The 18,302-nt window shown below is 39.8% G+C and overlaps 1 protein-coding gene across 2 annotated transcripts in view; it reads right to left on the bottom strand.

Moving 5' to 3' along the window:
- LOC135476526 (adenylosuccinate lyase-like) overlaps positions 1-18,302 on the bottom strand; it is a 46,066-nt gene that overhangs the window by 19,810 nt on the left and 7,954 nt on the right. The window contains exons 3-9 of one of the 2 annotated variants that reach the window (XM_064756576.1): positions 17,303-17,542; positions 15,799-16,002; positions 13,969-14,013; positions 11,631-11,710; positions 10,542-10,713; positions 8,267-8,313; positions 7,853-7,943 (exon numbers count right to left, since the gene is read on the bottom strand). In XM_064756576.1, the coding sequence (XP_064612646.1) occupies positions 7,853-7,943; positions 8,267-8,313; positions 10,542-10,713; positions 11,631-11,710; positions 13,969-14,013; positions 15,799-16,002; positions 17,303-17,542 (879 nt within the window). The remainder of the gene's footprint in view (positions 1-7,852; positions 7,944-8,266; positions 8,314-10,541; positions 10,714-11,630; positions 11,711-13,968; positions 14,014-15,798; positions 16,003-17,302; positions 17,543-18,302) is intronic. The other variant, XM_064756584.1, reaches the window with a different exon arrangement.

Below are 18,302 nucleotides of genomic sequence, written 5' to 3'. Positions count from 1 at the left end.
ATTAGAATAAAAATGTCCACAAATGGCACTGAAAGTTGATGTGAAAAAGCTGTGCAATTAGGGTACTTATGTCAGATAGATGACAAGTGTAGGACAACTTTCATAGCAAGAGATTAGAAATGAATAAATGTATATTCATCAGCACTTCTTAGTTCTTTCTGAGTGATAATCCCACCTCGCCGTCCCTAGGAAGATCTCAAACCGGGGTGCACAGAGATTAACTTACATTGTTATCATACATTTCCATTACAATTATTACAATTATGCAAATATCATACCTAGCAGGCTAGCCTCAGCCTGTTTCTGCTAATTTTGGGTTCATCTTCTCTGTACTGCTATATCTCTATGTAGGTTTGTCCTACATGTATATATGCAGCAATCAACAGCAAACTACCCTGAGGGTCTCTGCCTATTCTTTACAGTACTCCCTATTTGTGATGCCCCCTTGGGACGTAATCCAACATTAGGAAGGCTTTTCAGCGATACTGCCCTCTGGTAATTACAAGTAATGCAATTATCACATGATTATTCACAGTCTCAGCCAGAATACAGACTACACAGTCCCTCCCTGATCAATTGTGCTCCTATTGCCCTAACTCTCCCTGTGTTGCCTGGGTGTTCTCTGACATTACACCAGCTCTTCATACAAGTGCACTTCTAACACATTATTATTTCTGTGTATAGATCCAGCCAGACAGGTTACCTCATGGACCCAGCCAGACAGGTTACCTCATGAATCCAGCTAGACAGGTCACCTCATGGATCCAGCCAGATAGGTTACCTCATGGATCCAGCCAGACAGGTTACCTCATGGATCCAGCCAGACAGGTTACCTCATGGATCCCTCCAGACAGGTTACCTCATGGATCCAACCAGACACGTTACCTCATGGATCCAACCAGAAACTTTAGCTCGCTGATCCAACAAGAAACGTTACCTCATGGATCCAACCAGACATGTTACCTCATGGTTCCAACCAGACATGTTACCTCATAGATCCAACCAGGCACGTTATCTCATGGATCCAACCAGACATGCTATCTCATGGATCCAACCAGAAACGTTATCTCATGAATCCAACCAGACAGGCTATCTCATGGATCCAACCAGACACAATATATAGTAGATCAAAGCCGACAAGTTATCTCATGGATCCAACCAGACATGCCATCCCATGGATCCAACCAGACACGCTATCTTATGAATCCAATCAGACATGCCATCCCATAGATCCAACCAGACAGGCTATCTTATGGATCAAACCAGGCACACCATCCCATGGATCCAACCAGACACGCTATCTCATGGATCCAACCAGACATGCCATCCCATGGATCCAACCAGACATGCCATCCCATGGATCCAACCAGACAAGCTATCTTATAGATCAAACCAGACATGCCATCCCATGGATCCAACCAGACACAATATATAGTAGATCAAACCAGACGTTATCCCATGGATCCAACCAGACATGCCATCCTATGGATCCAACCAGACAAGCTATCTTATGGATCAAACCAGACACACCACCTAAAGGATCCAATCACATACACATGGCACATATCTCATGCCATCATACTACAACAATTACATGTACGTAACCAGGACTAGAATTTAAGCAGAAAGTCTAACTGGCCAGCAGGGCCAGTATTCTCAGAGTTTTACTGGTCCGACCGTAGGTCTACTGGTCCTGAAAAAATGAAAAGGACACGCCTGATACCGCCATAACAAGCACTTTAATAAAACAGCTCATTTCTTTGGAAACGAATCATTGGGTGTTACAAGTGTAGGTCTTGCTTGAAACAAAACCATTCCTAATTTGGCACTTACAAAGTACAAGTAGTGTACCTCATAAGTACTGTATTTCAGCTCAAGATTCATCTTTGGCATGTAAAATCCACTTGCTGCAGCACACGTACAAACCTTAAAGTGAAACTTTTGGTGCTAACACATAACTTTTACTGATAAGAAATTAAACAAACTAAGTCAATTAAAACAATGAGAAATCCATAACAAGCGCTAATGTATTAGCAGTAAGCACAATACTTCAATTATGACAGCAGACAGCAGTGAGCTGCTGGCCATTCAGGTTTAATTGGATAACCCTACAGTGACTGGTCAGTCACAAAGTGTCACTTAATGGATGCCTTTATTTTCACACAAAATATGCACAGTCACTACATACAACATTTGTGCTACATTAGTCTACTTAACTGATTGTCAGTCAATCTTGCTTTCTCTTCAGGAGGCTTGGTTCCGCCACATTCTGATGTTGTTGTTGTTGATTTAATGTCGCTGTTGGAGACAAACAAATCCATGATTTGTACTGGGCATGTGTACGTGATACGATACACATATGATTAGAAAGGCTGATTTTTTATCGAATGTACTTGCCTTCCAGTCAGATCACCTTTCCGCTGCTTCCGCACTTCAAACTTCCTTTTCATAATGTCGACTGAAACTCTTCGTACACCGTTCGGGTGTTTCCATCTAGCAAACTGCGACCAGTGTGGAAAAGATCCACCCCCCCACCCCCCAGGGTCTGACGAGGACAACTGCTGTTTTTCAGCAAGCCGCGTTCCATGTATGAGTGACATTAATACTGCCAATGTATGAAAAAAAAAAAAAAAAAAAAAATTCATGTCCCGATTTCTAAATAAGACAAAGACTGAAAGTGTTTGTATTTTCTACTGGCCCGTCGCACCAGTACATTGCAACTCAACTGGTCCGACAGAAAATCCACTGGCCTCGGACCACCGGACCAGCGCTATTTTCGAGCCCTGGTAACAAACATACTAACTTAATCTATCTTGAGTTGTCAGACTTTACAAACAGAGAAGTGCTGTAATCCATTTCACACATGTATGTAATTTACCATTCATGAAACTTCTGAAAGCATACAGTATATATGTCATGTTGTGACAACTTAGCAATGTTCACAGATTGACATGGATTACAGAAAGTCATTCAAAGTTGGATGGTCGCTATACAACAGTTTCAACAAATGACCTGCAACTGGCAAAAGACTGAATTAATAAACGACTTCAGTTTAATGCCAGCTAACGACTGAACCAGCTGTGGATTACTAGAAGCTTACTGAAAGTGGGTTAGAGACAAACTAGTGGAAAGTTGCGGGCCATCTATATCCCACATACAGGTGGAACTGGTGTTCTATTGCTCCAACTAATTAACAGTTCACGAAAGAAGAAAATACAGAACATTACGACAGGTGTACATGTTTTTTGATTAGTTATGGCTTGATTTACCTATCTGCAAGAGGAACCTCCCCACAATTCTCCTTTCCAAGCTGCTCTAAAGTTATACTTTCTACATTTAACACTATTACATAAATTAGCATGATGCTGTAATTATAAGTGGGTAAATTGAACGACTTGAGACAAGCGAGCAGACTACACTGTCAAACAGTGCTATGCACAAAATACATAATGATTCATACACACATGCCTTTTGTAACGCATGATATATCTATTTCAAAAGCACAGAGAACATCAACCACGAAATATTTATCTGGTGTCATTGTGCTTTACAATGCAAATACAGTACAACATGTATGCATTATTTTAAAATCAATTGAAGAGGTACCTTTTTCAGATGCTAGTCATAACATTTACCCTAAAACTGAATAGACCAGGGTACATTTGATGCATTTAAAGGTACGCAAATGATATTTTAATATATCCGCTCCTCTGAATATATGGAGGTGTTATTTCAAGATACTGTTAGTGTAGTAAAAATACTCTATCCCTTCCTTGAACTGTTCACTTCTGGTGCTGACCCTCAGGGAATCACTTAAGCATCTGCTATACTTTGCACAGGAAAATTACAACAAATAAATGAAGACTGGCTTACAATGTACTCTCACAGACAATCAGAGGAATAGTATTTGGTACTGGATTGTATTCGACAGGATGGCTAGGAATATTCTTTCTGATATTTCAGATCACCTAATTATTTGTGGTGGATCCTGTATTTGGATGAAAAAAGAAATTAAGTAATCACCTCTTTTCATGATATTTTTCTACCCAGCCAGGTTATACCAAACACATTTTATACTTTATGGTCAAATTTCTTCACATGGCAGTAATGGCCTTCTAGGCTTCTTGTTTTTTTGCGGTTCTTTAGCAATGTCAACATCACCATTCCAATGTGATAATGTTGTGTGTTACACATGGAGATGTTACACAATGCTGATCCACATAAACTTTTTTATGTTTTTGTCTTTAGCAGCGACATCTATCCCTGGAAGCCTGACGTTTTGCATATGGACAGATAAATGAAGAGATAAAGTGGAAGTTGCCTCCTCCTCTTCTTCATTGTGTACAACAGAAAATTAACATAGCTACATTTACATTTAGGCCTCAAACTTTTCTACTTATATTCGGTAGCAAGGCAACCAAAGAGCTCGTCTGTAGGAGACACACAAATACAAAGACTCCAGCTCAATACATCGTGAGTTTGGTATTTTACGGTATTAATATTCACTCAGAGCATTAGTCATGGAACATACCTCTTGTGTCATTATGCTTTAAGTACATGTTAAACTTCAAATCAATACATGCTATACTTTTGAGATACCACCCCTAACATTTTGTTCAACTTAAATTTTAATACACAAAGTCAGGAATTTGGTAATTTACGGTACTTAATATGCACACACCATATCAATGATAGATATGCACTTCATGTTATTGTGCTCTACATGTTGCAAAGCTGGAGGTCAGTTAATGCAGCACTTTCTGAGATACCACCCCTAACATTTTTTTTTAACACTGATTTTAATACACAATACAGTAAGTCAGGAATTTGGTATTTACAATTTTTAATATGTATATATGGGTCTTTATATTCCCCAAAACTCATGGCGGTATAAAATAAATCTGCCCAAATTAAGCTCAACTTAATATAATACATTATATCTGAGAAATCAGCGATTAAACAATTAAGAAATGCGCTGTAGCAATTATAATTTGAAAGCAATTCACTGTGTTTTTCGTACTTTGACAGTGTAACTTGTACATGGTATAACAGGTTGGGAATGACAAAGCACATGTGATTTAACAAGCAGAGAATGATAGTTGGGAAAGGTACCAGTTGACAGAAACTGACAGAATAGAATGACACTATGAGAGCACAGTACAACACCACCACCACCACCACCACACAACCACGATAAACTACTCAGTTAGGCTGTTTCCTCTGAAGTTAAACAAGGAGATGGTAAATGAAGTTACTGATATCTCTGACACGACTTCAACAAAGACAGGTTCATTAAGCTTCACTAATGGAGTGATACTTCACAACTTTGTCAATAAAAAATTGCTGTCAGAGAGTAAAGGTCAGAATACTGTCATGGTTTATTGGCATCAGTTGTCATATGCTTTTTCTTTTAATCTGTCTTTTATCAAAGATGCTGCAGAAATAAATATGGTCCACCACTGTGTACCTTATGAGGTACGAAAGAGCTTACTTTCATCTTTTGTTTTAAATACATCAAGTGCTTTGGTGTTGAAGAAAAATGCTTGCCTCTCCGTCACTTGTCGTCAAATTTCCCTGAACCCTTGCTATTTTGGGGGATTTTGACTACTTGTGTTCAACACTGACTGCGCCAGAAGTAGAATATAAAGCCCTGACACTGAATCAATCGTGGAAGATAGCCCTCAGGCCATGTTGCTCTACACATGTGCAAACCCCTGAGATACCACCCCTAACATTTTTGTTCAACATCGCTTTCCCTGTTGTTGTAACAGATTGTACAGAAATACAAAGCAAACCTGAACTTTGTAGTTGGTAATAAATGTATCATCAACAATAGGTATATGAGAGTTATTCCCCTTGAAACATCAAACTGTTCCGTGTGTGTGTGATCATCATGACCACTGATGTAACAGCTATCTTATCGTTATGAACACTTCTAAAACTTGTCTTTTTATTTTTAGACATTTGAGGCTATTGGAAAGCTGGTGGGAGAATCTTTTATGTCTGGGCAAGATTGTCTAAAATGTCTTTCTTCTTCCAAGACAAACATATACATTTTTCACAGCTAAGGCAGCCCCTCAGGGGCCTTTGCTTCACTGTGTTGTGATAGTCGACTTCCATTCATATCAAAGTTCACAGACAGGGCTTCCTGTGGGTATTTTTTTTAGCCAGTCACTTACCTACTCATCAAATTTTAGCCATACTTTCTTAGTGGCTTTGACTTAATCTTTTGTGATCATCAGCTGATTGAATGGGAGCAGTATCCATGACTCTTGTAGGTCTCCATCTGTAATTTGTTTTATCTGCCTTGGTGTAGCTGCTAGAAGTGCTTTTGTTTTTGTTTTTTTTAAAAAATCAGACCTTTTTGCAAGAAATCTGTGTAAGAGCCTGGTAAAATGTAACTTCCTCTATCAGAAAAACTTTTACAAAATAAATTTGTAAATTAAGTTCATTTAAATGCAGCATTACGATCAGCACAATGGAGTAACACAGTATGCCAGAAGAAAACCAGAATTTGTACACATTTATGTGACGGTACAAATGCAAAAACATTTAATTTACTTCAGAGTTACAAAACGTAGATTACTTAAGATGATGGGTTAAATTTTTTAAGGGAGGTGACTTCATTTTCACGTCTAACACTACCTATATTTATTTCCCTTGACAAGTTTTATTTTATTTTTTAGCTATGAATCCCCAAAATGCCATGATTCTTTTTCATTATTTAACAAAAACGATTTTCAAGCGTTATCTAATGTAAGTCAACTTGCAAGAATGCTTAACCCCCTTTGTAGATAGTCCAGTACCGGGACCCTTGTTACCTCCCTTGATCTGACAACATAAGGTCTAGTATTGACTACCTCCATAGCTCAATGCATGTTTCACTGGCTGAGGTATTCTCCAGGCAGTGGCGCTACATTCAAAATTTTAGACTACCAGGGTGAGCGCAATTGCCTCAGAATTCTCCTGACAGAAGTATTGCTGTGCTATAATACCACCTCTGCAAGGAGAGAGAGTCTTGTTTTCACAGTGAGGAAATCCCTTCTTGGTTTGACACAGATGCTGAATATATAGGCCCACCTAAACATGACCAGCAATATAACCTTGACAACACCACAAAATAAACCTGAGACAGTTCTTTCTTCAGGTAGGGAATAACTTTGAAAATGAGAAATTTTTGCCTATCCTGGCCATTGGCCAATATGTGCAGTACAATGTCATCCAAACATACCTCCAAACAATCCGTGCATGTGGTTTGAAGGAAATTAAATTCTGCCTGTCTTATTTTGTTAATGCATGACAAATTTATTTTAGTGTTTATGACAGATGTTGGGTCACGGGTGGATGAATCTGATAGGGATGATACTGACAGCTGTATGTTGTATGGCGCCAACAGTGAGGGATTCCCCAAAGCCTTCATCCATTAACAGCTGACTGGTACACAAAAAGTTGCCAACAGCCAATCAGAAAGCTACCTTCAAAGCAATGGGGGTCGTGTGTACTGGACTCTACATGTCAATCTGGTCAAGCGTCTGGATTACTTGGCAGATTTCTGTCAAGTAAAATTGCCATGTGACTGTGTTGTTGTTGTTTAACTTGAAAAATTTTCCAAAACTTGGAAGAATCCCTTTAACCCATAAGAGAATTATTTATTGGCCTATTTATGATATTATCATGGCTTAGTCTTTATATTTGCTTAGGGATATAACAGGCTCAATTGAGCCTTATTTCCACTGACAATTTATATTTATATTGTCTGTAAATATGCATGCTTCCTGTGTTGGTGAATAAATATTGTACTGAATGAATCCTTGAAGCAGATGTTAGTGTTAGAAAGTATCACATTACTTACCTTATGGACAGATGCCCCAAGACTTGCCAGTGTGTTCAAACAGTCTATGTCAACTTTGCGACTGTAAGTTTGACCACAGATAGTGAAGTGCCTACAACACAACAATATTGTCCCTGATGTAGTCTGATCTACAAACTACGACAAAGCTGCATTATCCAGTCCTTCTCATTTACATTAAAGTAAAATGGATATATAACATACACATGAACATGTATGATTGAGCTGAAAAACTGATCAAAACATAATCAGATATTACATGTATGTGACAAATAATTTGAAGATTACCGAATAGGCTTGAGAAGGTAAAAAGAACCCATTACGTAATTAAAGACAACTTTCCAGATAATGGCAAACAATATCTTTCAATTTGGCTGTAGTGGTCACACAGGTGCAAGGCTCTTCCTGCCAACTTACTTTTTGAATCCAGCCAGCTCAGTGACACGTTTATCCAGCATGTCTACCTACAAAAAAAATATCCAGGAACTTTATATGATCAGTGACAGTTATTCAGCACGTTTCCCTAGAAGTGAATCATGTGAATGCCATGAGTTCCCATAACTCAGTTAAACAACCTGTGACAATGCCATGTGTTCCCATAACTCAGTTAAACAACCCGTGACAATGCCATGTGTTCCCATAACTCAGTTAAACAACCTGTGACAAAGCCATGTGTTCCCATAAATCAGTTAAACAACCTGTGACAATGCCATGTGTTCCTGTAACTCAGTTAAACAACCCGTGACAATGCCATGAGTTCCCATAACTCAGTTAAACAACCTGTGACAATGCCATGTGTTCCTGTAACTCAGTTAAACAACCCGTGACAATGCCATGAGTTCCCATAACTCAGTTAAACAACCTGTGACAATGCCATGTGTTCCTGTAACTCAGCAACTTGAAGATTGGTGGGTCCTCCTGGAATACATCCAGGCTTGTAGAAATGCAAAAACTTTACAGCCTTTCAGACCTTAAAGGCCTTAAGGGTGGTAATAATTCAGAAAACCACACTGTACCTAAAAATCCACAGCCACAGCTAGCAGGCCACAATGATTGTTACTTTACAACGACTGATCCAAACTTCAACATTTTCATCTCTTCACACGTGGTTAGTACACCAGCGTGGTGCAATGACCCAGGAGCCCTCACCAATGCAGTCACTATGAGTTTAAATTCAGTTCATGTTGGCTTGCTCTTCGGTCGTACATGGGAAGGTCTGGCAGAAGCCTGCTGATGGTCGTGGGTTTCCTTGTTTTTTTTTTTTAAAGATCCATGATTTAGCAATGCACACTGCATTACACAAGAAATGGCTGAAAAAAACTATTCTCACCTTGCTTTTGACTTATGAATCAAGAAAAAAAGCATAGTGTGACATGTTCAAATCACTCAGACAATGCACAGCAGGAGGGAGTTGTCCACTGTTTGAGAGCTCTGCAGGTCTCCCAAGTTCTCAAACAGTGGACAACTCCCATCTGCTGTGCATTATCTAGGTGATTTGAAGATGGTAAACTACATTTTACTTCTATTCTCACATACCAGCATGAAATAATGGGGCCATTTGGGGGGGGGGGGGGGGGGGGGGGAAATAACACTGAAAACAACCGCTCTCTAGGTTGTGTTAGTATGATTGTGGGCAAGCCCATGCCAATTGACTGGGTGGGAAATAAATCACCCAATAAATGCACATTTCTCGCTAGCATCTCTCCATTTCAGTTCAAGCTCTACATTTCAACATAGCAGTTTGCAACAACAGAGGAATGATGCTTTTAAGGAACTGAAGTCAAACTAATAAAAAAACTGTCCGAAGTGAACGATTTATTTCATGGAGAAACCTGAAAATTTAGTTCAAGCTGAAATGGAAGATGCTTCCTGAGATGGTACTGAAATGCTGAGAATTTGATGAACATACGGAGCTGTTTTCCGCAAACTCAGGCCATCAACTTCTTCAAACTGGATCACACTTTGTGTCTGGGTGACGGTAGCTATGGAACCAGGCGCACTGGCAAAAGTCACAGAGGCATCCGACGACTGGGAGGAAACAACAGCTGAGTGTAAATCATTGCTCAAAGAGCAGCGTTCTTTTTCAGACGGCCTCTGTATGTAACTCCTCAGGCTGGACTCGTTTCGGTGGTCAGTCACTGGAGATGACTGCCACCATTATGCATAAGCTGTCCACTCTGAGTGCTTGGTTGTAATACCAGCAATTCACTGTTTGGACTGGTTATTTGTTTGATGCCACCTCTTCATATATCATACGCAGGGTAAGTGGCTATCGGCCACATAAAGTTCGTAATGGTAAATATTTCACCTTTGAACTTAACTGCCTGACCAATTATATGTAAATTCACACTACCTTCATCCACAGAAAATGTGAGCTGTAAAATTAGCTGTATGTTCTGAGAGCTCAACCCAGCCACCAATTTTATTAGCGAAATGGAACTGTCCCAGCGTCCATGACGAGGACAGCAACTGTATGTAGATTATCAAGTTGATCACACTTCCCTCACCACCGCCTTTAGTGTTAAAGCTTTTGGAGGTATGTTAGAATTTCAATTGTCTTGAAACATACATATTATTTTGCACCAACATGTGCAGAAAGTGTGTGGCGAACGCTTTTCAAGTTCATGATAAAACTCCTACAAGGCTGATGAGCAAAACCCAAATGAACAGCACATGCTCTGATCACACTCACCTTGTCCCCATCCCCATTAAAGAGGGCCAGAAAGCTTGCCTGGGTGCCAGTGGTGCCCTTGACCCCTCTAAACCTGAGGTCGTCCCGTGCCCGCTCCAGGTTCCTCAGGTCCATCAACAGCTCCTGTATCCACAGACATGCACGCTTCCCCACCGTTGTTAACTGAGCAGGTCTAAAAGTTAAGGATAGGAGATCTTTCTATTCACATGGCTTAAAGTAGTGGGACCAGAGAATATGAAGAAGATAATTTGCTGCCTGATCCAAATTCATATAACTGGACAGGAAAACTTCATTTTAACAACCAGACTTGACAATTTAAAAAGGGCAAGGATTCAGATATGAACAAAGTATAAATGTTTGTTAAAGGCACTGACCATATACATCTTGAGTTATCTTATTATCAAGTTTTTGAGGGTAATATTTCACTAATATTCCACATGAGCTAATATAAATATCTGCAGAGAACACCTCTGTCCAGAGACTGTACACAGCTTTTTCAGATGAGAATTCTAAATATTCAGGGTTAAATATTGACTTCATATTTACTGAAGTGCTATGTAACCAACATAAATCCAATTACAACCAAAGGGTCATGCGTAACTTTCATTTTCTTTGACAAGGTGTAACTCACTGCCTTTTTAGCGAGTAATCCACATGTAATAGAGATCACACATTCAAAACCATACACCTGTATCCCGTCCTTCTACTACAAGGGACCGGCCCGGATAGCACAGTTGGTAGAGCGTTCACTTCGGGACCGGTAGATCCAGGATCAATCCTTGATCGAGTCATACCTAAGACTTTAAAAGAGGAAGTTGTAACTTCCTCGCTTGGCGTTCAGCATGAATGGGTAGTGCTGGTTGACCCGTATAAGTATAATGGCTTCAAGTCGTCTCAGTGAAGCAGCACTAAATAAAAGAGCAGTGGAAATCTGTCCTGCAACAAGGAGGCACATTACACGTACATGCACCCTAAGGATTCCTTCGTCGTCATATGACTGAAAAATTGTTGAGTACGACGTTAAACCCCAAGCACTCACTCATTCACTCTACTACAGCGTACAGCGAAGAGAGCAAGCCTGTGACTTACTGCAGATGGGTGTAAGCCAGACAAGGTACAGCTTTATGTTCAGCAGCAAATGTAGCAAGTCTATGGATACAGCGAGCAACCTGAAACAAACAACTTTCATAATCAGGAAATGAAATACCTTTCTCTTCCAAACATTTATTTATTGGATTCTTGCTTAATGCCATACTCAAGAAATTTTCTCTTACATGTATTTGAAAGTGGCCAGTGCCTGGGATAAACAATAGGGGTTTGTACTCTTTTACTGCTAAAGGTAAATGAAGTCCTTCTGTTTCATAAGACCTGTCAAAAATATTAGGCAACTATAAACCATGACATTTACTGCAACATGGGGTCTAATAAACAGTTTCAAAAAAAGCCATTTAGGGTGGACGAAGAATGCAGAAAACAGGTGAGGAATAAGGTCATAACACTTTGTTTAATCCTGTATTCAAAACTGTCTTATAATGGAAATGATTCACAGATGGTTACAAAAGCCAGGGCATGTCATAGATGGTTACAGAAGCCAGGGTATGTTACTGATGACAGCAGAAGTTATGGTATGTTACTGATGACAGCAGAAGCTATGGTTTGACACAGATGATTATAGAACTTATTGTATGTCACAAGAATAGTGCAGAAGCGATGTCATGTCACAGATGATTACATAAGCCATGGTATGTCACAGATGATTACAGAAGCCATGGAATGTCACAGATGATTACAGAAGCCATGGAATGTCATAGGTGATTACAGAAGCCATGGTATGTCACAGATGATTACAGAAGCCACGGTATGTCACAGGTGATTACAGAAGCCATGGCATGTTACAGATGATTACAGAAGCTATGGAATGTCACAGATGATTATAGAAACCATGGCATGTCACAGATGATTACAGAAGCCATGGCGTGTCACAGATATTACAGAAGCCATGGCAAGTCACAGATGATTATAGAAACCATGGCATGTCACAGATGATTACAGAAGCCATGGTGTGTCACAGATGATTACAGAAGCCATGATATGTCACAGATGATTACAGAAGCCATGGTATGTCACAGATGATTACAGAAGCCATGGAATGTCACAGATGATTACAGAAGCCATGGTATGTCACAGATGATTATAGAAGCCATGGTATGTCACAGATGATTACAGAGGCCATGGCATGTCACAGATGATTATAGAAGCCATGGCATGTCACAGATGATTATAGAAGCCATGGCATGTCACAGATGATTACAGAAGCCATGGTGTGTGACAGATGATTACAGAAGCCATGATATGTCATAGATGATTACAGAAGCCATGGTATGTCACAGATGATTACAGAAGCCATGGTATGTCACAGATGATTACAGAAGCCACAGTGTTTCACAGGTGATTACAGAAGCCATGATATGTCACAGATGATTACATAAGCCATGACATGCCACAGATGATTATAGAAGCCATGGTATGTCACAGATGATTACAGAAGCCATGGCATGCCACAGATGATTACAGAAGCCATGGTGTGTCACAGATAATTACAGAAGCCATGGTGTGTCACAAATGATTACAGAAGCCATGGTGTGTCACAGATGATTACAGAAGCCATGGTATGTCACAGATGATTACAGAAGCCATGGCATGCCACAGATGATTACAGAAGCCATGGTGTGTCACAGATGATTACAGAAGCCATGGCGTGTCACAGATGATTACAGAAGCCATGGTGTGTCACAGATGATTACAGAAGCCATGGTATGTCACAAATGATTACAGAAGCCATGGTATGTCACAGATGATTACAGAAGCCACCATGTTTCACATGTGATTACAGAAGCCATGGAATGCTAAAGCCCCAAATGTGTCAGATTGACAGTGAGGAACATTTACTGCTGTTCACAACGTGCATTAAATCTTCCTCAGCCAATATCAGTAAAAGCCACATGTTCCCACAAATCAGATAACTTATTCTTAGGTTGGCCTAGTCTTTAACAATGACATAAATAGACAAAACAGGACGTTCTCAGGGTCTACTGTACTTCAGCCGCCATTTCGGTTACTTGGTTGAGGTACGCTACCATAAGGAAGCATTAATGCGTGTGTCAACAGTAGTAAATGTTCCTTATTGCTAATCCGACATGTTTCGGATTGTTTCTCTCTGTAACTGTCCCAACTGCCTTGCTCCATACGAGAAACCTCACTCCGAAACTAGTGGTATGTCTGTATATTGTATTACATTGAGTACATTATTGTCTGGAAGGTGACAAATCATGGATCACTTCTCCACTCAAGAGTGATTTATTATGAAAAAAAGTTTCAAAATCTGTGAAGCTGCTGACACTGGTGGTGTCTTATCACACTGACATACCTTAGGCAAGAGGATATCAAATCCATCTCTCATCACAATCAAGTCCTTCAACATATGAATAAAAAGTAAAATCATCACATCATTTATACAATGTATATAACAGCCATATACACTGTAAAATCTTATACAAAAGGAAGTTTTGTAACTGCAAGAAACCAGGGAACGCACTGTGCCTCATCAGGTACCTGATGAAACCCAATTTAAATATGAATGTTACATATGGGGCACTGGACAACATGGAGCATGTTACAGACTTAAACAATGAAAACTTTGTTTTTTTTACTGCAGTTATCACAATGTATATGCAGTAAATGAATTTATTTCTATTCTCACACAGCACCGTTTCACGTGTACTTTACACCAATTTTCAGTTTTTGCTCCCTTTGTCTTTTCAAACTGATGCCTATTATTTTGATTACACTTCCCTTGCTTGAATCGTTCCATGGAAGAGTCCACTTAAAAGAACTACAGGGTGCACACATCAAGAACCAATGAGAATACTGCATTTCGCTGGTTGTTGGATGAATTTCAGACATTCCGAAAGTAAGTCTTCGCGCGAAGATTTCAGTCAGGAGTGTTGAGATATGGAAATAAAACTAAGAAGAAATCAACAGACGGCAATCATGAACGGGACATTTAGTTATCAAGGTGACAAGCGCTACGCAAGAAGTTATGGCAGGCAGTCAGAAGTGGTGAATGCACTCAGCGAACTGTCTACATGTATACCAGTACCATACTAAGGAAGTTACCAGCTGCGGACTCTCGGCTTGATCAACTGCTTTACGCCGTTGCTGACAACATATTGCCCGGGAAGAAGTCCTGCGGGCTTGGATATTTCTGACACTTACTTGCCCTTGTCACGAGATAATCATGCGCCCATTGTGCCTTACAAACACTGGAAAAAGAGGTAGGGTGTTTCTGTGGGCACTGGAAACGACTTTTTTATTTGCCACATAAAATGATAAAGACTGGACATTTCTGACTGGACATGATTGTCAAAATTTTGATGGAAAATTAAAGCAAATAAAATTAACATGTGTATGTAAAATTTTGCTGTTGCTTTTCATTGTTTGCTAAGTGTACATAGATCTGTCAGCAAGTGTAAGTAATCCGCCCTCAAGTTTAATATGAAGACCTACATATCCATTGTATGGCTTCATGTTGATGAAGTCATATAGTTTGTTTGCATACATTTAAACAGTCTGGTACCAACCTTTCCTCCCAGTGGTTGGAATGACCCTGCTGAATACTATAATATTACTCTTCGACAACAGTGTTGGGTCGCTTGAAAAAATTCACTGCACATACGGTCAGATATATGCAGTCAACATGTCTAGAATACTTGACAGAATAACGGTGGAACACCCCCCCTCCTCATAACCATTGATACTTAACCTCAGCATCAGCTCCCTAGCTATGCACAAATATATTGTTTATTGCAATACAATGATTTGTCAGCTCTACATGGCAGACGTACCAGAATTGTGCATCATCACTTATACATATGTGGACCAATCAACAATTAAGAGCCACAATGTGTTCTAATCTCAAAGATACCATATCTTTATCACATCAAATGTCTAATCATAACATTATTTAAATGAAACAAGGTTTGAAACCTCTTCCTCATTCAAGAAAACTGTAGTAGTGAGAGAAAACTGTTGTGGGTGAAACCCAGATATTTTAGCCAAATAAAGAGAGATAATTCCTGTACAAACCAAGTTTCTTGAAACTAAACAGCTTGTTTTATGATTTAATTATTTAAGTCTCAGTTCTGTCAAAGTTCTACTCCATCTGTCGTTTGATACTGCTGTGTGGCTGTACCCTTACAGTGTTATCTCCAACATAGGCTGACGTGGCACCCAAGTGGATGATTGGTTCCGCTTTGGGGCAGCACTTCCCAAAGGTGTGGATGTGAGCCATGACATCATGGCGGACTTTCTTCTCTTCAGCGGCAGCGTAGCTGAAGTCAATATTCTCCAGGTTGGTTTCCATTTGTGCTATCTGCTCGTCTGTTATGTCCAAACCTAGAGTCTGGAGAGAAAACAGCTGATTGATTACATGGAGCTGACTGTTCAATTAAAATGAGAACACACACCTTCATCCTTACTTAAAGTTCACCTTTGAACCATAAAACAGTCCATAAAACAAATTACCAGTCTGTTCTCAACAGTAAGCTTTTATCGCATTAAAGGATCATAACACAAATACTTTTTATTGTGGAGCTATGTTGCCTAACATGTAAAAAAGCTTCTGAGCTTTCTTCTTGGGGCATATACCAGCCTGGATAGCACAGTTGGTAGAGCGTCCGCTTCGGGACCGGTAGATCCAGGATCAATTCTTGATCGAGTCATACCTAAGACTTTAAAAGAGGAAGTTGTAACTTCCTCACTTGGCGTTCAGCATGAAGGGGATAGTGCAACGACTGGTTGACCCGTATCAGTATAATGGCTCTGGCGGGGCGACTTACTTGCCTTCGGTAAGTCGTCTCAGTGAAGCAGCACTAAATAAAACAGTGGTGGAAATCCATCCTGCAACAAGGAGGCACATTACACGTACATGCACCATAAGGATTACTTTGTCGTCATATGACTAAAAAATTGTTGAGTACGACGTTAAACCCCAAGCACTCACTCACTCACTCTTGGGGCATAAAATGGCTTTTACAGTGTATGGTTTCCTTAAGGCCCCTGCGATCAGCCCAAAAAGTTTTTGTCTGGGGAGAGCCTGAAATGGGGGCACTAAACTGGTCCCGTGTTCAAAGTGTATTCATCGATGAATTGATTTCCAATCATTCATGACCACTGATGGAAAATATTCATAAAGTAGACAGGTCTTTAACAATTAACAAATGCCTCAAAAATGAAAATTTTTGCTTTCATTAGCTTTGGTACACCTTTCTTCATTTTCCTTAAAACCATATGAAACAATCTTGTATAACATTCGAAAGAATTATTCAAATATATTTATTTATTTTTCATTGTTGTTTCACACCATACTCAAGAATATTTCAAATATACAAAGGCGAACTGAGCATTATGGCGGGAGGAAATCTCCACGACCATCTGCTGGTTGCTTCAAACCTTCCCACTTACGGACATGAGCTGGACTTGAACTCACAGTGACCACATTGGTGAGATGTTCCTGGTCATTGTGTTGCACTGGCGTGCTAAATCGACCTAAGAAGACATATATACTTCTGCTTAGTGGTAAACCCATGGCATGCAGCACAGTCTTCATTACAGCAAACCTGCAAAATAACGTTTGACAGCTGAGACACTACAACAACAACAACAGCACGTGCCTGAATCACACGCCGGCAGCCACGTTATACCTTTTCAGCCTTTGCCAACCATGTCCACAGTCTTCTCCAAGTAACAAACTTCTTTCTCTCACTGAAATTAAATGCCATCTCCTCACTGGCATATCGGGATGTTAACGGAGATCGGTACTTCATGAACTCTTCTTGAACTTCGATGTCTCCCATCATGTGTGTATTTGCCGCCATCATCTCAGTTGACTTGGGCGACACCAATTTTTGGCTGTCGTTATTCCACTTTTTGCGATTCATGGGCTACATGTAGATAAAAATAAAGGTCCAACAGTAAGAAACATAAACATTTAAACTACATCTTTTCTACAAATAAATTAAAACAATAAAATGTAAAAAATTATTTACTTTTGCGATACTGTGAGGTCGCGAGAACGAATCTGACGATTTCTATTTTCTAACTTGAAAGCTTTGTATAATTTTGACACGCCTGTGACTTAATAGACAAATAAAAAGTGCAGAGTGATTGATATTTATTAAATGTTTCAAGGCTGTGCATGTCCAAGGACTTGTAAGGACCGATGGCACCTGATTTTTATCAGACTAATATCAGGCAATAAAAAATTAATAATTAATCTCCTGTTAAATACCCGTACGTCTCTATGTGGTGGCTGATAGCGTTCATTTTAAACGGCGACTTAGCAGAGAGCCTAGGCCTACGTGGATGGAGAGCGCGGAAGTCGCCGGAGCACAGACCGGCAGTTGGAGGGCGCCGTTTAATTAAAGGCGCGTATGTATGTGTGTGTGTGTGTGTGGATCCGTAATAAAATGCCCGCTAAATAATGCCGCATCGATTGCATGGGAGAACGGGAACCGTAGGGCCTATAACACAAACCAAAGGTGGCGACACCAGTCCAAACACTGTACACTAAGGTTACCTACACTTTCAGTATAATTTGTAATTATCACTAAGGCTAAATAATATATTTCTTCTCTCATGAATAAATGTACATGTACATTTCGAAAATGAGACTTACCCCCAATGTTACCATGCACGTACTCG

This window comes from Liolophura sinensis, chromosome 1, assembly GCF_032854445.1.
Source record: "Liolophura sinensis isolate JHLJ2023 chromosome 1, CUHK_Ljap_v2, whole genome shotgun sequence".
NCBI classification, from domain to species: Eukaryota; Metazoa; Mollusca; class Polyplacophora; order Chitonida; family Chitonidae; genus Liolophura; species Liolophura sinensis.
This window is presented reverse-complemented; position numbering and strand designations above follow the sequence as displayed.